Here is a 22,383-nt window from a genome sequence, read left to right as displayed (position 1 = left end):
CACACACACCCATGTCCAGCTGGAACGTATCGGGCTTCTAATAAGGATTTGATGGTGTAATCCTCTTTCAGCCTCATCATCATTGATATTATCTAAGGGGTGTTTATGAAGCTGTGCTGCAGTAGTAAAATAAATCCATCAGTGGGGTCTAATTATAACTTTAACTGTATCTATATCCGTTCTGTAGTGTTCACTGACAGTCTTATGACGGTCTTATAGTGTTCACATGGTTTTATAAAGGTTACTGACTGATGTTTTTCTTTTTATGAACAGTCCCTCCCAAAGCATTTAAATCGCTTCACTTTTGGATACTTTATGAGTTGCAGATTTAATTTTCAATGGATAAAATTGGGAATTTACAATGCAGGATGCATCTTGACAATGTGGAAGCATGTTTTTAGGGTTTTTGTAAAGTTATTCAAGGTCACAGCTAAAATATCTTATTTACAAAAGTATTAACATCCTTTGCTTTTTATACTTATAGCGAAGCATGGTGGAAGCAGCATCATGCTATAGCAGCAGGGACAGGACAGCTGGTTAGAGCTTAGGGAGCAGTGAATGCTGCCAGATCAGATGTTGAAAATAACCTGCTCCAGAGTGCAGCAGCCTGAGACTTGAGGAACAGTTAAAATCTCAGCGTGGCAACGACCTGAAACAGTCAAACAACACTGCAGACTGCAAGCCCCACAGATCATCTATTTAACCTGGAGTTCACACACAGTTCTGTTATCCACAGCTCTCATACAGTGTCAGCTGGGATAGGCTCCAGCACACCACAGCCTTAGACAATATAGAAATGAATACAAGGATGGATGGATGGATAAATGTTAATGTAGGCTATTATTATATACCTAACTATTCAGTTTGCTTCGGTTCCAAAAATATGCATGTCTAATAAAATATCTTTGAAAACATGATTATTTATGGAGCACTTCTCAGTATTTACTTCACAATGCTCAGTACTACATCTGTTCATAAGCTTGTTAAGATGTGTAGTTTAAAATGTATAATGAGCGCTATGATTGGACAGGACGAGTTTCTGAGAAATCTGGCCAGGCTGTTCTGTGTTTTGCTTTCTGTTATTTACTTCTTCTCATCAGCGTGGTGACGCCACAGCGTGTTGTCCAGCCTCCTCGCTGCTGATTGGCTCTTATGTGGACAGCGAATTGATAGACGTGCAGAATCCAATCGTTGTCTAAGTAATTTGTATTGCATTCATGTACGTCGTAAATCTAATCGAAGCTGCGTCACTTCTCCAGTCGGAAAGAAAGCAGTTTAACGTGCGTGATAAATCTATTGGCACCTTTGCTAGCTAGTGAATAAATAATTATTTTACAGCATATTTATTATTTCAACAGTAGCTACAATTATGTGTGAAATAGCAGCAAAATTAAGCAGCACTCTTTGGTTGACATTGGGAGTTGTGAAGGGTCCACAGCACCTGAACGCACCACACGCTGTTTTAGAGGCCAGCTGCTGACCTGTTTGAGTTAAGTTGCGTTCACTAGCGGCAGTGAAAGCGGGCCGAGTTCTCTTCACAGCTGCAGCGACCCGGTAAACCGTCCGCTCTCAGGGACCCCCAGCCCGGCATGCCCCGCATGTTCGACCTTAACAACGGCTGGAACCTGTCTTTCGCCGGGTGCGGCTTCCTGGGGATTTACCACATCGGAGTGGCCAGTTGCCTGCTGGAGAAAGCGCATTCCTTGTCAAAGGGGCCACCAAGCTGTACGGAGCCTCGGCCGGTGCTCTGACCGCCTCGGTGCTCGCCAGCCAAGCAGCTATAAGTAAGACACCCCGCTGTAGCTCGGCAGCCCGGAGCTTTTATAGGGGATCTGAAGGCAGCGTATGCTAGAAAGGTTACTGGAGAATATAGGGCAGGCATGTTTGTTGGTTTTTAAAGATTGAATTTAACCTATTTCAATCCAATATATAACTGTGTGTGTGTTCTTCTTTCACGTAGTTACAGGTGAGAGGAAACAGGCTGAACTTGCATATTCCAGTATATTGTATACTGACAGTCAATAGAAACTTTGAGGTAGAAATGTACGCAGAATTCTACTTGTAGGGGGATTGTAATTATTCATTGTGGATTTACTGATGATCTAGTCCCCTGGTAATTGAGATAATGATGAGTTGTCATTTGTCATGATTCATTGCACATGGGTTGGTCACTTTGCAAAAGTGAACCAAATACACGCCAAGCAATACTCAGTGAGTATCTGCACAATTTGAGAATGGGTTTTGAAGGCGTAAAGGCCCAAAAAAGGCCACCATTGTTAGTCAGTGAACAGCATCATGCCGCGTCTATCACATGAACAACGTCTCCGGGCACTGGGTATGGTGGAGGCGGTTTGAGCTACAGTGATGTAGCCAGGCGTATGGGCTGTTCCCAACCCACAATCAGAAGCCTGGTCCAAAGCATGTGCTGACGGATTGCTGCCTGCATCGAAGCAAATGGAGGCCATACTCGGTATTGACTGTTGTGACTTTGTGTTTGGCAGGTGCCGTTTTGTGAAATTCTTTATTTTAAAATCATTCTTGAAACTTCAGATTTTGTTTCTGTATGCCAATATGCTAAACAAATGATTCATATGAAGAAAATCCAGTTTCGGGCTTCAAAATAAAAATTATGTTGAAAAATATGGTGTCAAAGTTTTTAATGACTGTCAGTGTACTTATTTTTCGTTTTGGTTTAATCTGCTTTCTATACCTTTTTATATGTATTTGTTTATATAGGTTCAGTTGGTGTGAGAAAACACGTTAGATCTGCAAATTTCATTAGATTTCAGTTTACAACACTGAAATCAAGGTCTATTTTTGCATACAGAAATACCTAAATATATCCCCAATGTACTTTACCACTGTCTGTCATTGTTGAAAATATACTTAATCTGAATGTCATGTTAATATGAAATTTAATTGGTATTAATAAACTAATAATAGACATTTATATCCGAGGCGTTTTGCAAAAAAAAATATTACAAAGAGATTTACAGTAAAATCTAGATAAACAGCTCAGGACAATACTATTAAATAGAATCAGGACACAAAAGAACACGATAACCAACATAAAAAATAGAAAATAGAAGAGACTAGTGGATAAGATCCTAGAAAGTAGGGCTGAAGGATTAAGGAAGAACTGCCTAATTTTAATTTTCCTGATGTTGCAAATTGATCTGCAATATAATTTGTCCTGTTTTAGTTCTGTATTCACTGTGTAATAGATTAATCACCTTCAATGGAGCATCACCACATAAGATACCATAAAAAGCTTGACTGACACGGCATGAAGTTGCAAATACATTGACTGTTAGTCAGACGTGCTGCATGAAGTGCATCCTCAATCGCAGTCTGTTCACTGTGTCAAATAGTGATTTTGTTGTGAAATCTATTCATTGACCAGCTCTGAAAGTAAAGCAAAAGGCTTTTTGAGCCTCAGATAGTCTGACAGGAAACCTAGTGTGCATTTCAAATTAAATGTAAATTCACATTTATGCATAATTAGTAAGCCATGTTTATTCTTTCAGGTCAAAGCAGCGTAAAGCAATCTATTTTACTGTCTATACAAGATTAGATGTTATGTGTCAGGCATTATCAGATGTGTAAGACTGTTAATCATAGAATAAGGCTACAAACTGCCGCATAGCCAGATGCACAGCTGATATAACTAGAGTATGCAGAGTGGGTTGGTAATGTCCTTCATTGATACACCACCAGTCAAAAGTTTGGACACTTCAATGCTTTTTATATATTTGTATTGTTTTCGACATTGTAGATTAGTACTGAAGACTAACACTTTTTTGTTTACACTATAATTCCCTATGTATTATTTTATAGTTTTGATGTCTTCAGTATTAATCTGCAATGCACAAAATAATCAAATAAAAACTATTGAATGAGAAAGTGTGTGCAAACTTTTGACTGTAATGTACATGTTTAGTCATGTTTCAATATAAAATGAACAGCTGGGTAATCAAACTGCATGCCTGTACTTGTGTTCGATCCGTCCTTTCACTTTGCAGTCATACGGACTGATATCAGTAAACACGTGAGGCTCCTGATTGACCTGTGCACACTGACCAATAAAAACCACAGTGACATCAGCATACCTGGGAAAACAGCCAGACGAGGGCTCACCCAGGCCACTGCTGGTCACTGACTTCTAGAAACCTCAGAGAATATGTGTTGATCTTTAAAGCAGAGGTGTAGCTGTGAGTCTTAAACTTTTCCTTTTACCCCTTCTTTCCCAGCTAAATGCTGTGAAGATGTGCTCGAGGTGGCGAAGGAGGCCAGGAAGAGAAACCTGGGCCCTCTTCACCCAACCTTCAACCTGGTAAAGGTGATAAGGTCTGGCTTGACTCGCGATCTACCCTCAGATGCTCACGTCCTGGCCTCAGGGCGGCTGTGTGTTTCTCTGACCAGGGTTTCCGATGGGGAGAATGTGCTGGTGTCGGAGTTCAGCTCCAAAGAAGAGCTCATCCAGGTGTGGGGAAGCGCTGGTTACCTTACATGCAATGGGAAATGGACTGACTCTGGTTTAACTTGGTGATCTCATCTGTCCACAGGCACTGATCTGTAGCTGCTTCATTCCCATTTACTGCGGGCTCATCCCTCCATCCTTCAGAGGAGTGGTAGGTGTCTTTAGCTGAATCATCAACCATCAGGGTTTCACTTTGACTTTGACTTTAGGAATGCACAGTTATCATGGTCCTCCTAGAACTGCACCATAATCTAGTTCATTACATAAGATCAACACACTTTAATGGGAAGCAGGGGCACTCATGTGACTAAAAAAAAGTCAAAAAAAAAAGGAAGCTTGAATGGGGAAGAAAAGATGTAGCAATAGCAAAGTTGAAAAACAATTTGTCAGATATCAGAGAGGGAAATGTGTGTTGCGTGAGAGTGTAAATGTGAAAACAATCTTGAGATCATGTTATGTATTTAGAAGACTGACTTGCAGCTGTAAGCCAAAAATTCATCCAAAATTTGTCAGCATTCTGTTCAGTCCAAAAAACAGAACTTTACAGCTGCTGCAGTTTCCATATATGATTCACTGAAATGATGAAGGAATGTTGAGGCAAAAGTGCTGTGAGATCGTTGAGTTTTTCATTTCAAATCATCCTGATCAGCCTTTTGCAGGTTCACCTCACTGTGGTTTGGACTTTGGCAGTGATATCATCCAGTAATCAGACCAATTCCCTCTCTTTTGTTGCCAGGTAATGCCCAATCCCATTTAAGTCCATCAGAATGGACTAACATCCACTTATGTAATTATAGCAAGACAAGGGCTGAGTAGAATACAATCAGAGCAGATCAACAACATCAAGCGAAAGGCAAAGTGTTCTAAAAATACATAGAATAATCCAACTCTGTGTAGAAATGACACTCCTACACAGCTGAAATGTAATGTCAGAAAATGATGAAACATGATCCGTGCTTCCTAAAGGACAAAATGATGTCTTCAAATGTCTTGTATTCTTTAATGCCACAAAGGAAAAAAGAGAATAAAATATAAGACACTGGAATGAGAGAATTTGGACTTTTCAAAACACCTCTAACCTGAACACACCTGTGAAAGCCATTTGTTTGTACAGACACAGGCAGACAGGGTTGGAATAATTCAGTAGTTTATGAACGCTATTAGTAAAAAGCATGAGCACTGAAGGTGTCATCTGAAATGTAAAAGCAGCCAAAGTGTCCGTCAAATATAAAATCTGAAAACGGTAAACATATTCATTAACAAGAAAAGTACTCAGAGAACGCAGTACTCTGCCGAGGCTGTGTAGATGTTGTGTGATTTCCGACAGATGAAATCTTTAAACAATTCATGGTCCACAGCGATGGATTTTTTAGTAGGATCACAATCATGTGATCGTAAGCAGGCAGCTAATGTAGTATTCACTTGTTGTCATTTTTACAGTGACACTGTGCTGCTATCTCACAATGATGCAGAAATCTTTAACAAATCCGTGGATCCAGACTTTAAGCCGCATCACTGCTAAAATCTAATCACTTGGTCCTTGTGTCATTTCTGACCTTCCCTGAAAATTTCATCCAAATCCATTTGTCCATTTTTGAGTAATGTTGCTAACAGACAGACAGACAGACAAACAAACCAATGCCGATCATGACATAACTCAGCTGCGTTCCTTGGCGACGTCATAAATAATTATAGCTACGACTAATATGAAGTGAAAGTGGTTAAAGCGGTTGAACTTCATTGTGACAGGACGAAACATGTTAAACTGTCAGTTCCATGTTAAGAGCAGCCGAGCAGTGGAGGAAAAGTCAAATATAGAAGCTACAGTTTATATGGAGGAGTCAGTTGAACTCCTGACTGCAATTAAAGATCTGAAGTTACAGTGAAAGTTCCAGAGAAAATACTGAAAGCAGGGTTCTCACCAGGATTTTTTTTCAGCGTAACGGCAGGTCCTCCCGCATGCGCTTGCGCGCACAATAGACGAATAGACGGGAACGAGTCAATCGACAGGAAAGTACGGCTGAGATGGGGAGACATAAATTAACCTAGATAGGCACCCAGTCGATAAAAACAAACGCACATGGCATTATCTGTCAAAATAACAGTGTAGCGGCCAGGGGCGGCTGATGGTGAAATTTGTTGGGTGGGCTAACAAATGCATAATACCAATTAAATGGTTAACACAGCTGCAAAAGCAACATCACCTATGATACACACAGTTACATCAATTACAGGTACACTATACTTTATTAGTGCTCTACATCAACACTCTCTCTCACTCACTCACTCTCCCACACACACACACACACACACACACACACACACACACACACACACACACCACTACTAAACATGTTCCAACTGCAACGACTGCCCACAAATAGCCTGCTGCAACTGTGTTATTACAACTGTTTGGCGACATATAGTGCAAAACACGCCTTCAGTACAACAGATGACTTCAGCAAAAACAAGGTGTCACAGTCCTTTAACAAGTCAACATGGGCCTACCCTATTTGAAAAGAAGCTCACATCGACGGCCGATGTGATCCCAGTCTCTTAACTTCCAGCTTTTCCTCCAAAGACATTGAGAAAAATGGACATGAAAGCAAATAATCCACCTCGTTCATGCGAACGCCCGCCATAGCTTAACCTTTTCTCGCTGCGTCAAAGGCCTGTGGGCTGACCGAAGTTAGCCCAAATGATCAGTAAATCACGGGGGCAGGACATGACACCTGTCAATCACTTACAAGAACGAAATGAATGAAAGCAGACGGTATCTGCTGGGGCTGTAAAAAATAAGCCCATTTAGAGATATTCTATGTTTTTCTTTTGACTGATTGGTGTTGTTGCTACCTTTGTTTTCACCTGTTGTAAGTTATTTGAAAAACAATTTTCTCATCTTTTTTGTGTTGGCCCGGGAGGGCTTAGCCCTGTTAGCCCATTTATATCAGCCATCCCTGGTTGCGGCCCTAATCACAGTGTTAACCCTTCCTTTTCGGCCCCCGACCGTGGTCAGGAAGCCCGGGGTTAACCCCCTTCACTTCCTCAGCAGCCGTAGAGGCAAAGACACAGGAGCCCAGCCGTATCGAAGAACACTGCAGCCTTATCAACAGTGGCTGAACCACACAGTACCGCCAACCCAGCAACTACACACCTTCTCTCCTCCTCTACCGAACCGACTGCTGTCTCTCTCGCTCACACTGCATTCAGGGTCGCTCGGATATCTCACTCTCCCCCTCTCTCCCACACACACACGCTGCTCTCTCTCCCTCTCTCATGATGGAGCCACACACTCTCATAATAACAGCGTAATCTTTGAAATGCGCTGGCGAGAACCCTGATCTGTCAAAATAACAGCGTAGCGGCCCTAATCACAGCGTAATCTTTTAAACTGACAGCGTAACGGGCCGTTACGCTGAAATGCGCTGGCGAGAACCCTGGAAAGCAGCTGACCTCTCACAAAAAGAATACAGGACACAAAATACGGTATTCTCAGCAGCAGGCAAGCAGGGGAAATGTCAAAACTAATGAAATTATAGCTAATGTGAGGTGTAAATTGAACAACTGCATGTGCTATGTAGACTCCTGTGTTACGAGAGTGAACATTCATGTACAAAGTTAGTGAGTCACACTTCACTGGGCTGTGGGCCGTCAGGCTTTCTGAGCAGCAGAAAGTACACAATGTGCAGATAACTCGTGCAGACACAATATGTGATCTCACAGTAGGTTTTGTAACATGTAAACAGCTGAGCGAAGTGTGGCAGCATCTTACAGGATTCTCTGTGTTCCCTGTGGTGTTTTGACAGTGAACTTTGGCACCAAGACCATAACAAGAGTCTCTTTTCAGGGTGAAATGCACCGTGATGTCCACAAAGACGGTGTTTGTCAGAGATTTAATTTTGTGATTTACTGTGATTGAGCTTCACAGCCTAGATGCGAGTCGTAAGACTAAATAAACTACTATTTGAATGTAGTTATATACTGTTAATCAATATATCACATTACAACATTATGTTCAGCTCTATCCTTTTTACTCTTTGCATCTTATAAGACTTGGGAATTTATAGTTTATTTCTTTACTTTTCTTGATTAAGAGCACTTGCCTTTGTATTTCAGGACTATTTTGACATTTTACCAGCTCTTATTTATGCTTTTCAAATGTCAGTCCAGGGCTGCACAGTGGAGTACTGGTTAGCACTTTCACCTTGCAGCAAGAAGATCCCTGGTTCAAATCCCGGCCTGGGATCTTTCTGCATGGAGTTTGCATGTTCTTCCTGTGCATGCGTGGGCACTCCGGCTTCCTCCCACAGTCCAAAAATATGCTGAGGTTAATTGGTTACTCTAAATTGCCCATAGGTGTGAATGTGAGTGGGATTTTTTGTCTGTATATGTAGCCCTGTGACAGACTGGCGACCTGTCCAGGGTGTCCCCTGCCTTCGCCCGAGTCAGCTGGGATAGGCTCCAGCACCCACCGCGACCCAAGTGAGGACAAAGCGGTGTATAGAGAATGGATGGAATGGATGAGCTACTCTCAGGACTTGAAGCTCTTCTTGTAGTTTAAAATAGTTCTTTATGACTGTGTGTCTGGTCTTGTTGTCCTGCTGCAGAATGAACTGGACAACAGACAGACACTTCCCTGTCCAACATGATGGATAAGAATCCAAATATGTCTAAAATGCTGTAAGAGGATTAGATAATATAGGTTTATATATAGATTAGTAAATATATAATATACACTAATATAATATGCACTGTGAACCACTCTGACTCCCATTGCCTCACTGACCTACATCCTGTCAGACTGGCACTTCCAGACACAGAGGCTACATTTGCTGCTACCAGCATGTACGCCAGGCCGATGGGATTTTACAACTGGCACCCAAAACCAGGTTAATTCCTTCTATGTGACATTTTATACGCTTTAAATGAGAAAGCCCTCCTTTCATTTTACAACATTTCAGAGGATGAGTGTGAAATGGAATTGGAGCATTTGATTACATAAATAAAGTAGAAAAGCACTCAGAGAACGCAGTACTCCACCAAGGCTGTTCATTCTCCTATATGACAATGTCAGAAAAGCAATTTTTTTTCGGAATGCAACATTTTGTTATTAGTTATTGATGATCAGAAATCTCAACAACATAGAATGTGTCCATTTAATACAGATGTACCCACAAACAAAATGATCTTACGCTGAGCTCAGGTGTGTGTTATGCATGTGTACGTTATGTACGGATACCGAATCATGTGACTAAATATGTAGCAGATGGTGGGAATTGACGGGACTCAGAAACACCCCCACAATTTAATCAGTCGTTCCTTGTATCATTTCCGATGGGTAAGTCCTAATTTTCAAAGTGTTTTCTCTGATGATTTTTGTGAACATTGACAGACCAAAGAGACAGCTGTTCAAAATATGTGACCAATTTATGTAAATATAACACGGTACAACAGTACAGAACACTATGAATAGTTTTTACCTGGAGCCTCTCATATCATCCTGTAACACAGATTAACAGTGTAGAAAGTAAACATAAAATTCAACTAGCTGAGCTTGTGAATCAAAGTAAGTACAGGGATTAATCCTGTCTGTTTTTGTGCGTCTTCAGCGGTACGTGGATGGTGGGATCAGTGACAACCTGCCGCAGTCGGAGCTGAAGAACACCATCACCATCTCTCCTTTCTGTGGTGAAAGTGACATCTGTCCCCGAGACAACTCCACCAGCTTCCACGAGCTGCGTTTCACCAACACCAGCATCCAGCTCAATCTGGGCAACATGTATCGCCTCAGCAGAGCGCTGTTTCCGCCAGAGCCCAAGGTAGGCAGCACACAAGCACTACTGGGATATTCTGCTTCAGCAGATGGAGTGGAAGCTGCAGCTGATAGTGTGTGGCAAAATGCTCTTGAATAAGGTGAAAATGAAAACTGTGGCTCAGAGTTCTGACTTGATGTTAATATTTCCCTTACCTCAGTATTCTTTTCAGATGTAGAAATGGTAAAAACAAAAGGGATTTTTGGAATTATAACTTTCCAGCGATCCTTGAACTAGTCATCTGTGACGTGTTGTTGGGTGTCTTAACCAAATCGAAGCTTAACATTTGATATTTCGTCAAAATTACTTTCTTCTGCGTGTGTCATTTGAAAAATCACCAAAGCTAAACCCTTTGATAGTAACCAAATTCTGTAAAAAAAAAAAAACTAAAAAAAAATCTCTGCTCTTTGACCCAAACTTGACTCAGTTCTCAGTTATGCACTGCAAAAACTCCAAATCTCACTAAGTTTTATTTTTAGTCCAAATGTCTCATCCCACTTGATTTTAGATAAATTCACTTAACAAGTGACATTTCAGCAGATGGAGGGACTCGTTTTAAGACAACGCATCATAGCCCTGTAAGGTGCAGTAAATTCCAGCCATTTTCAGTACAAAAAAAATCGCTAATATTTTATTTGTAAATAAAAATATGACGAAAAATACAGGGAATATTGGACGCGCATCGCGAGGTGCATTTCCTCGAAAACGACCTATTCGTGGATTATATACCGACTTCAAGACATGTTTTGGACACAATATTTTACTGGCTTGTTTCATCTGGATGTCCAAGGTTGGATTATGGCCGTTTTTTGTGCAATATTTTCATCTGTGTGTAATAATGAACCCGCAAATATGAGTCGCGCTGATACGTTAAAAGGATCAATGAGCCCACACCAATTGAAATGTGAGCAGAAAAAAGACACCAAGTAGCTGCTTGAGATTCAGAAGCTTGTTGTGCTCCCGTTAATATTTGTATATCTACAATAGCTCTTTGTCTAGTGTGACAATAGTAATAAACTCACAGTGAACTAGCATCTAAATCTGTAAGCTTCCCTTAACTCTAACCCTTCACCTTCACCCTTATCCACCCGATAATATTCCACTGGGAAAGATCAATAGCATCAGTAGAATGATTTAGGGCAATATAATCACCTATTATGACACAGTGAGCATCTTATCACACAAAAATGTCCACTGCTGCTCATTGTTTTGATCTTTACCCTCACAAACCTGTAAGAGACTTCCTGATGATGTTGTATGGAACAGGCAAGGTTAGCGAGGAGCTGGTGGAAATAGGGAAATACGTAAAGAAAGAGCCAGTATAGGGCTGCAGATATTGATTATTTTAGTAATCGAGTATTCTATCGATTATTTCAGCAGTTAATAGAGATTTCCTTCATTATGAGTCAGTGTCAGACCTACACCCCCTGTCAAAAGTTTTAGGACGCTTTCTTATTCAAATGAATGAGAAAGCGTCCTAAAACTTTTGAGGGGTGTACATGCACTTCAATATAATATCATGTTTAAATGTATGAAGTCTGATAGTTTTATTGTGCAGCTGTCTGTTGTCAATAATCAGCTGCATTGATTGGTAAAGTAAATACATTAACACACGTTAAACAGTTTTCTACCAGCATTCCTGTCTTACATCATTTCCAGTAGTAGTGCTTTTTTGGGGTGCTTTATTGGTGGAACAGCAGGAAGAGAGACAGGAAAGTGGGGAGAAGACCTGCAGTAAAGGGCCATGAGGCGGATTTGAACTTGTGACTCAGCAACTATAGTCCCTGTTTTTGGGTCACCTGCTCAACCAGTCGAACTACCGGGGCGTCTGGTAGCAATGCTTTTTACCGTCATAAATTTTAATATTCCAAGAAAACAACCTGTTGACTGAAGCAGCTGAACACGATCTGTTAATTTTGTGCAGAAAGCAAGTGAAATGATGGTTAAACACTTCTATTTGTGTGATGTTTGAAGCAGAAAGTCTTGAGTTAACAAAGAAAGCTGAAAACCTCCTTCATACCTGTTAACTCTGACTGAGGGTTTAGTTTTTGTCGAACTCGCACAAAGAGAGTCTGACTGTGTTAAACTCTCTTCATAGTTCAACCTCTGATCTGATAAATGCCATAAACGCTAGAAAAGCTGCGCTGGTTAAAATAGAAGCGTCAAATTTAAAATTCCCTTGTAATTTATTGATTAGAGGTCAGGGTCCGTATTGGATGAAGTCTGGGTCCAGACTCAGACCATGGTCCACCAGTTAGTGACCTGGGATTTAGTATGTAGTGGATTAAACAAAGCCTTGATTTAGAGAATTTTGTGTCGAGGAATTTTAGTAATTTAATTACTCAAATAATCAATAATAACTCAAGGAATCGATTGAGCCCGTATATAGCGTCAAAGTTTGCAAGGTTATAATATGTACACTACCGTTCAAAAGTTAGGGGTCACCCAGACAACTTCATGTCTTAAATTAAATGTCAGCCGTTTCCAGCTAGAATAGTCATTTACCACATTAACAATGTCTACACTGGATTTATCATTCATTTAATGTTTTGTAGATTGACAGAAACTGCTTTTCTTTCAAAAGCAAGGACATTTTTAAGTGACCCCAAACTTTTGAACGGTAGAGTAAATGTTGTGTTTTTGGCTTGTTCGCTGCCCCTGAATCGATGAAAAATGCATCTTTAAAGGTAAATTGTAGCTTATTTAAAACTGCTTCATATCCCATGTCATGCTTACTTTGTATTTTCCAGCTCTGTTATACAGATTTGGGTAAACAAGGAGTCACACAAAGGGACATGTGAATAGTGACAAGCTTAAGCTCTCATTTAGGCGTTTATTTTGCAGCCTGACCAGAAGTACGTACAGACATAATCCGCCTGCAACAGATGTTCTCCTAACTGCATTCGGCATCTCCATCTGGGGCAACTCGCCGGCTGACCCAATCACCCTGCAGATTCATCCACAGCACCTTGTTCACGTGTGAGGCTGACTAAATCCTAACAGCTAAAAGCAATTGTGATTCGTGTAAGTCACATTTTTTGATAAGCTGCAGGGAAATAAATAGAAGATAATACACCACACTGGAATAGACTGGATCAGCTTTTTTCTACTTCTTGCAAATGCACAAGATGATGAGCAGGCAGTGAAAAGCAACCTCGTTTAGTCTAATAAACTAAAGTTTTGATGCCACAGACTTTCTTGAACGAGTATGATCAGTAGTGTGTGGTGTTAACTGATTCTACTTTTATGCAGCTGATATTACAGAGTCAGCTTGCTTATTTGATGTCACACTACTTTACTGTCACCACTATCCCACAATTACTACATGTTGCCACAGTGTCTGCAGAAGTCAAAGTGCTGTCTTTTAGTGTTGGTTATGTAGCTGTTGCTGCCTCGAGAAAGTTTCCACAGCCGTCCCAGATCCCCTGTCATCCTGCACAAGCTACAGGCCACATTAGCTTTAATCTGGAAACATCTGCTACATCCACTGGTGAGAAGACCCACATTCTCCAAGGCAGACAGATGTGGTCTTAGGATAGCAGACGGCTGCACCACACCAGGATTAAACAAAGTAAATCCACACTTTGACTCCATAGCAACTTGCAGATTTGTTCAATCTCATTGCCAGAAATGGATAAAGTCAGTCAGACTCACACAAGAGCTGAGTGTCATTTTTTCATTATCACACACACCACTTTGATTTAAGATGTTTTCGGTTCAGATTCTTCTTTATTCCTTCACCTGACACAAACCGGTATTGTGGACGTCCCTCCAGCTTCTTGTCTTCTCCTGCTCTCGCTCTTCTTTATTCCATGTTTTGTATTGGTAGCCTCTGCACCTGTGACGATCGCTGTCTAAGATCTTGCGAGCTTTGACTTTTTTTGAGTCCACCTGTTTGCTTTGTTGTTGTTGCACAGCCACTCCCACTCTGCTCACGTGTGTGTGTGTGTGTGTGTGTGTGTGTGTGTGTGTGTGTGTGTGTGTGCGTGTGTGTGTGTTATAACCGGATCCCACAGTTATGTAATTGAACTCACAAATCTGAGTGTGAGCCATGTGTGTCCTCAGCACATTCCTAGAGGGAGGAATTACTTCACTGAAAAACAAGTCTGCCCATACATGCCTGAGCCAGTCACTCCTCTCTACAAACACACACACTTGGCTCATGCGTGTATTTCTATCCATGACCTCTGTGGTCTGACCATTACAGCCTGTTGATTGGCTGTGAGAACTCCTACTGATGTCAGAGCTTGCTTGTTTTAAAGAAGTTGCTCTTACCTAATGTTAAAACTAAACATAGAGGCATGTCATAGAATTAGTGATAGAAGATCAGTTTCATGTTGGCTATTTAACATATGAGGATATCTTTGAAATGAATGGCAGATGCATCGCTGTGTATTAGGGCCAGATCTATTGTCACACTCTCTGATTATTGTATCCAATATTCAGCAGTTTTCTGATTAGAAAAAAACTAAAAAATCCACCACTTTAGCTGTGACGCAGCCACCTCTTTCTGTCTGTAGTCATCATTCTTAGGCCTCAAGCAAGGTCCTATCCACAGCACTATCTGATTGAATGTCACAAATAATAGGCTGTAAATGCTGAATGATTAATGTTCAACAAAACAATCCCCTTAAAAATAGCAGTTGATCCATAATTTGTATCAGCTTGCAGCTCTGTACTATGTTGGAAAACAGAACCATCCATCCATCCATCCATCCATCCATCGCTTAATCCTTATGAGGGTCATGGGGGGCTGGAGTCTATCCCAGTTGACTGAGGGTGAAGACAGGAGACACCTGGACAGTTCACCAGTCTATCACAGGACTACATGTAGAGACAAACAATCACACTCACATTCACACCTACAGACAATTTAGAATCACCAATTAACCTCAGCATGTCTGTGGACTGTGGGAGGAAGCTGGAGAACCTGGAGAAAACCCACACAGGCACAGGGAGAACATGGAAACTACATGCAGAAAGATCCCTGGAAGGCCGGGACAAGAACCAGGGATCTTCTAGCTGCAAGGTGAAAGTGCTAACCACTAATCACTGTTCAGCCACCAAAACATAACCAGACTTTAGAATACTGTAAATACATTTTGAAATGTACTCTTAAAAAGCATAGAAGAGTCCTTGTTTTGGTGTCTTGTGAAATGACCATATTAAAATCTTTGATCAGAGTAAGATGAGCTACATGCTACTGTCAAACCTCAAATTGTGAGCCTTATGTTTCAAATTACATAAACAAGATGCAACATGTTAAACCCTGTGCTAAGCTAGTTTTTTTCCCTCTTAAGTCTTTATGCTAAGCTAAGCTAACTGCCATGTAGCTCCCGCTCAGTACATGTACATGACAAATTGCATGTTAAAATGTTATTTTCAAAATCTGTGGCCTGATGGTCTTGTGGTTAGCATTCAGCACTCTCACTGCTGCGGTCTCAGTTCGATTCCCAGTCAGTAAAGGAAATTAAAGCTAATAAAGTCAAAGTTGAGCTTCTTTGATTATTCATTTTAAAATTTAACCCCCACGTTTTTGAGCCACATTACATTTATTTTTTTTGCTCGAATGTTTTTCCTCTCAGTCACTCTGATATGTTATCATACTTGCCTACATGTAGCCTGCAGTTCATCCTAGATGTTATTCATATTCCCAAGAGAATAGTGATAAGTAGTTTACAGACTGACAATTTCTGATAAATGGTGTTATTTTTTCATTGTGATAAGTTTGTTTCACTTTATTTGTGTGGAGGGAAATATTAACTAAGAAAAGAAAAACATATTGCAAAAAGCGGTATCAGTTCATGTTTGGTTAAAGAAAACATGGTGAAACATATGTTTGAACTTTGAGACAGCTTGCTGAACCTTGAGCCTGCAAGTTTTCCCCTTCTTAGTCTGTGGTCTGTGTCACACCCACTCACATTCAAATGGAAAGCATCAGTCCTCTTCTAAAACTGAATGAAGTGTGTCTAAAATATTCCTACGTGTTCCTTTTAAAGCTCAGTTATTTTAGATGTGAATGTTTACACATACACTACTGTTATAAAGTTTGGGGTCACCCAGCCAACTTCATGTTCTCCATGAAAACTCACACTTTTATCCATGTGCTAACATAACTGCACAAGGGTTTTCTAATCATCAATGAGCCTTTCAACAGCATTAGCTAACACAATGTAGCATTGGAACACAGGAGTGATGGTTGCTGGAAATGTTCCTCTGTACCCCTATGGAGATTTTCCATTAAAAATCAGCCGTTTCCAGCTACAATAGTCATTTACCACATTAACAATGTCTACACTGGATTTATCATTCATTTAATGTTATCTTCATTGAAAAAAAAAATGCTAGTAAGTGACCCCAAACTTTTGAACGGTAGTGTACATAATGTAAGAGAATGTGTTTATACATATTTATGTTTGTGTAGGAGATAGCTTCTTGTTATCCTTGTCTCAGAAGCTACATATCTGTTCAGTTAAAGATCATGAAGCTTCATCTGTTTCCTGTGCAGTTGTTTACATATCAATACATATGCACTTTTGCAACACAAAACAGCCTACCTAACTGTGATTAGATATGGCAACGGAAGCAGACAACGGTGGAAAATGGCAGGGTCAAAATTCCCCCATGTGTGCAAGGAAAATCCATTCTTTTAAGCATAAAAGATGTACTTTGTTCCTCTCTACAGGTACTGGCAGAGATGTGTCAGAGTGGTTACAAAGATGCTCTACGCTTCCTAGAAGAAAACAGTGAGTACTTTACTGTGTTGCCATGGCTTCTTTGAAATGCTCAAATGAAATCACCTCATTGCGACACATCCCTATCAGCCTCTAGCTTGACTTTTGGACTGTCATTGATGTCGTGTTTTGTGATGCCAGACCTGCTGATGCTGCAGCATCCAACCCCCGGCCCTGCCCTGCCAGAGAGCCCCGCCAGCTGCTGCAAACAAACAGAAACAACCAAGGAGTGGATGCTCCGGCGGCTCCTCCTGCTGCGTAAGCAACACTGGTGGCTGGATGAGAAGATTGCTCTGCCCACACCGATCAAAAAAGGTGTGGTGTTATCACTGGAAAAAATGCTCCTCTCAAAACAAGGGGAAAAAAAACTTATTTCAAAGAACTTTTACCTTGAAATAAGTGAAAAAATCAGCCAATAGAACAAGTGAAAATGGCTTGGTAAGATTTCCTGAAATAAGATATGATATTTAGAATATTGAGATCTTAAAATTAGCTGGGAAAACTTATTTTAAGCTAAATTTTACCAGCATCAGAAAATATTGTTTCCTTGTCTAAAAAAATGTCCAAAAAATCAGCAAACAATTCCCCCAAATTTATAAAAGAATTTGTAAAATTTCCATTAAGAAAATTCCTTCAAAGTTTCCCTTAAAAGTTTTATTTTAAAAAATCCCCAAATTCAGCAAGCAATAAAACTTTTAAAAAGTTTAAAAATAAAAAAAATCTAAGGAAGTTGTAAATATTTCATATTTAATATAAATGAATAAAAATCTTCCCAAAAAAATCCTAAAAAAATCTAAAGTGATTCCACATATATCAGTAAAACTTGTAATATTTTTTTTAGGAACATTCACATAAAAACCAACCAAAATCCAGTGAAATTCGCTGGATTTTGGTTGATTTTTATGTGAATGTTCTTAAAGAAACATTTTTTTAACATATTTTTTTCCATCAAAAAATGTTCAAAAATCTCCCCAAAAATGTTGAAAATGTGGAAATCTTCACTGTGAAATTTATTATTTTTTCCACATTTTCACACTTTAAAATGGGTCTATTTGACCCGCAGGATGACACGACGGTTAAAACAAGAAAACTGCCAGATTGTTTGACTTAACAAGATATTTAAGATGCATTGTCTTAAAGCAAGTCCCTCCATTTGCTGAAATGTCACTTGTTAAGTGAATTTATCTTAAATCAAGTGAGATGAGACATTTTCACTAAAAATAAGACAAAAAGATTTGGTAAGATTTTGAGTTTTTGCAGTGATCACAGACTCTGTTGGCCTTTTTGGTAGATCTACATCAGATTATATCCGAACAGATTACATAATGTATCTTTAAACCAGTGTGGAAATAACAGTGTAAACATGGCCTGTGGCTGATTGGTCCTGTTCTCTGCATGTTTCTCAGTATTCTGCGAGGCTTGCCAAGATAAATCTGGACTCTACGCCAAGGTGTCCAAGATGCTGCCAGTGAGAGTGGCTTCCTACATGCTCATGCCGTACACTCTTCCTGTACAGTCAGCCTACTCAGTGGCCCAGAGGTGAGGACTACAGAAGGTCTCAGTGACACAGTGACAGGATCTCATCTTTAAGCAGTGGAGTTCCACATTTCACAGGAGCAGGGATCATGTCAAGCTGTTAGTGTAAATAATGTCATTTCTGCTTTGGACCAGGTTTGTGGAGTGGATCCCAGAGGTGCCAGCTGATGTGCGCTGGCTGTTTGGTGTGGCAGGTAACGTGTACCGACAGGCCTGGAAAGGACAATCAGTCCACTCTATCAGGTAATGGAGGGCTTTCTATACAGGGTCATTTTTACTCTGCCAACGAACGCAGTGGAGTTATGTGATGATCAAACAACTCTGCCTGTTCACAAAATTCCTCAAAACCAGACTAGTGGATTTGGATGAAATTTTCAAGGAATGTCACAAATGACACGAGGACAAAGTGATTAGATTTTGGCAGAGATGCAGCTTATAGTCTGGATTCACAGATTTGTTAAAGATTTCTGTGTCATTACAAGAAAGCGGCACAGCATCACTGTAACCATGACTACAAATACACACTACATCAGCTGCCTGCGATCACAGGATTGTGATCCTACTAAAATTGACCGCTGCGGACTACAAATTGTTTAAAGATTTCGTCTGTCGGAAATCATATAACGACGGAGCAGCCTCTCCGAGTGCTTTCTGAGTGCTTTTCTTGTAGAACAGGTGCGAACAGATTGACTCACCGCCTAACTGGAGCTGCTCCAGGGCAAAATCAGTTATAATGAGACAATTCCAGTCTGAGGGTTAGGCTTTAGTGAGACATTATAAGATTCATGACAATATTTAGAAGGTTAAAATGAGTAAACATGAAACGCTTAGCTACTGATGTTTCAGTGTAGGAATGCTACTAAAGAAACCAGATATAAAACTGGTGTACTTTAAAATACAGAGAGATTTACGTGGCACTATTCGACTTAATCAGCATTTTATGAACTTGTTTTAGCGTGAATGTAACAAACGTTAATTTATTTGCAAAAGTCTAACATTAAATGCTACTTTGAACTGTTTAAGTGCCTGGTGTATCTTACTAAAAGCCAAGTGTCTAATCTCTTCTGACTCCTCCTAAGTCTTCCCAGTTATTACTTTTATTAAATATTTTTGGAGTGTTTTTTTTTTCTTTGTTTGCTTATGCATTTGCTCCATGTATAGCTCTATTTTTGTCATTCTTTATTTTGCTGTTTGCATTATTTCTATGCATATATTTTGAGTGCAGCAGGTGAGATGAAACATTTGTTTAAAGCATACTAAAGCCTAACATCTGGAGCTGTTATTACACCAGATGTTGCGGTGCTGATGGAACATTTTCGGTTAACAGCTGTTTCTGTATTGAAGTTTGCTGCCTGGTTCATCTGTTTGTTGTCTAAAATCTCTCTTATTCATATGTCTATACAGTGAGCCATGCCTGAGGAAATGCCTGAGCGAGCCGCCTCTACCTTCAGAGTGTGACAGCCCCATGCCGAGAGACATCCTGCCTGCTCTGTCCTCCTTTGATCTCCACGGCAACTACTGGGAGATCCCCAAATCTTCCTCCACCGAACCCCATCCTCCTCTTATCGCCCCCTCGTCACCACAGCAAGTCTGCTTCTTTGTCGGCTCGCAGGATGAGTCTCCCAGCCTTGCACCGCAGTAAAGCAATTCAGGTCCTGAACTTTACCAACGATGTGGTCCCATTTTAACTCCATGGGTGAGGTGCAGCTGGACTGATGAGTGGTTAAAAAATAGAAAAAATGATCAATGGTGCATAAGCGTTGGCCACGTTGACTCTGAACACTCCAGGCAGCACCCAGCATATGATGCTGAAGATGGAGGATAGAAGCATTGCAACTCACTCAGGATCAAAGAAGACCCGTTTTGATGCACAGCACAGAAAACTACAAACCTACCTACCTGTTAGTTTTAAATGTACTCAGAAGTAGCACTCATTCCATTTCACTTCTTTTATTCTGTCTTTACAAATAGTTCTGTATCTTCTATTAATAATGTTAGTGGATTTTAACAGTTGTGTGATAGCTCTGCTTTTATGTGGCTTCTGGCAGCCATATTGAACGACCAAAATACAGGTCTAATATCTGTCAGTTTTACACAGAGTGACTTTGACAACCTGGTAGCTCTCTGGTAGCTTATATTCCTTGACATGTCAGGTTGATAGCATTATGTTCCTAGATAGTACACTTTACTTTGCTCCAATTCCTTGCTGAGTTCAGACTGTAACAGCTATAGTGCAGGTGGATGGGATCAGTGCTGTTTATGCCATCATTTGTCATTTGTCTGTCCGCTCCATCTTCACTCCAACTGGTCAAGGCAGATGGTTGCCCTCCTTGAGCCGGGTGCTGCTGGAGTCTTTTCTTTCTGTTAAAAGGGAGTTTTTTTCTTCCCACTGTCACTAAGTGCTGCTCAGGAACATTTCTTGGATTCTCTTTGTACTACTGTAAGGTCGTCACCTTACTATGTGAAGTGCAATGAGACAATATATACCTATATTTAAATGAAAATATATGAATCTTCAGCAAGAGACAGATTTCAGTCCTGGCTTTGATACAGAACAACCAGGAGAAATGCAGTTTGAGTCTGAATGGAAGACCTTCCAAAATAGAAAAAACAGACATTTATCTGGCTTAGTACATACATATGACAGATGTGCTACCATTACACAGCAGGAGTTGGGGAATAGCATCACCACCTCATTATGACTGAAGTTAAAGCCACCTCATTAGCATACAGTTCATCTCAGTTACATTCCTTAGCTGAGATCATGTAAAATGACAATTTATGACAGTTTACAGTGTATCGGAGCATCAAATATTGACACAAATATAGATAAGGCACGTAAAATCATTCACTTTACTCATCAGCCACTAACATTATTAACCAATGCTTAGTTGTAGGTTAGTCCAGCCCATTTTCTACATGTAAAACCAGCAGCTGACCTGCATCTTTGGTGCCAGGTGGCAACTGGTAGGTTTTTGACACAGCTGCAAACTCTCTGTAATGATTGTGTAAAGTAATACAGTAATTGATTGATTTGACTTCATTTGCCAAATGAAGTCGCTGACTGTGCAACCAGTGTTTTTAATAGCAGTGTTTTCATTGGCTACACTGAAATATACACATGCTCTGCAAGGAAGACTGGCTGGGCTACTGTGTACTGGCTCAGCAAATCCAAACGTTTGCACATGCCACAATTATTGTTTAATATGTTGTTTTTTTAAAGAAAATAACACTTTGAAGACAGACCCATAACGTATGTCTGCTGCAGAGGCTGTGCTGCCTTCTTTATGCTTCAAACATCAACTAAATATGTAACTTTCTTAAACCTTCAGCTTATATCTGTCTCATGTCACTTATCACTTGAATGTATAGGTATGTTCATACACTGTGTTATTGTAAGATAAAACAATTTCAAGTAACTGACTCAAATTTTTTTTGGATTGTTTGATTGTAAAGAGCATTTCTAAACAGAAACACTCTATTATGGTGAATACAAAGTTGTCTGTCTGTGCTGCCTCAGGAGTTACCAACCAACTTTCAGACAGAAACAAACAACCAGAGTAATTTTAAACAGATGATTCTTCAAGTCACTCAACACCACCAAGGTCCGTGTACGTCGCCGTCATTCTATTTTCAATTTGGGGTCTAAACACCAAAAACGGATAACGGCCGGGACAAGGTACGTTTTATCAGTTTGTTTCCTGGCTATAGACCTTTTTCCGAAACGTCATCATCGAACGTCACCGCCGGTCACCGCCGGTCACCGCCCCTAGCAACGTGATTCCGCCGTTTTAAGAGGGGTATGCTTTTGCCTTGACGA

At 40.4% G+C, this 22,383-nt stretch overlaps 1 protein-coding gene across 1 annotated transcript; it reads left to right on the top strand.

Annotated features, from left to right (window-relative positions):
- The first annotated feature begins 348 nt into the window (after positions 1 to 348).
- Positions 349 to 21,986, top strand: pnpla3 (patatin-like phospholipase domain containing 3). Its single transcript, XM_022220251.2, is given in 10 exon segments — positions 349 to 1,695; positions 1,698 to 1,784; positions 4,251 to 4,483; positions 4,566 to 4,631; positions 10,090 to 10,299; positions 16,979 to 17,039; positions 17,169 to 17,285; positions 18,434 to 18,566; positions 18,699 to 18,806; positions 19,968 to 21,986. Coding segments are annotated over 10 exon segments (1,359 nt in total). The 5' UTR covers positions 349 to 1,589; the 3' UTR covers positions 20,206 to 21,986.
- The last annotated feature ends 397 nt before the right edge of the window (positions 21,987 to 22,383 follow it).

Source organism: Acanthochromis polyacanthus, chromosome 1 (genome assembly GCF_021347895.1).
Source record: "Acanthochromis polyacanthus isolate Apoly-LR-REF ecotype Palm Island chromosome 1, KAUST_Apoly_ChrSc, whole genome shotgun sequence".
NCBI classification, from domain to species: Eukaryota; Metazoa; Chordata; class Actinopteri; family Pomacentridae; genus Acanthochromis; species Acanthochromis polyacanthus.
Note: the sequence above shows the minus strand (reverse complement) of the source record. Positions and strands in the feature narration are given on the sequence as shown.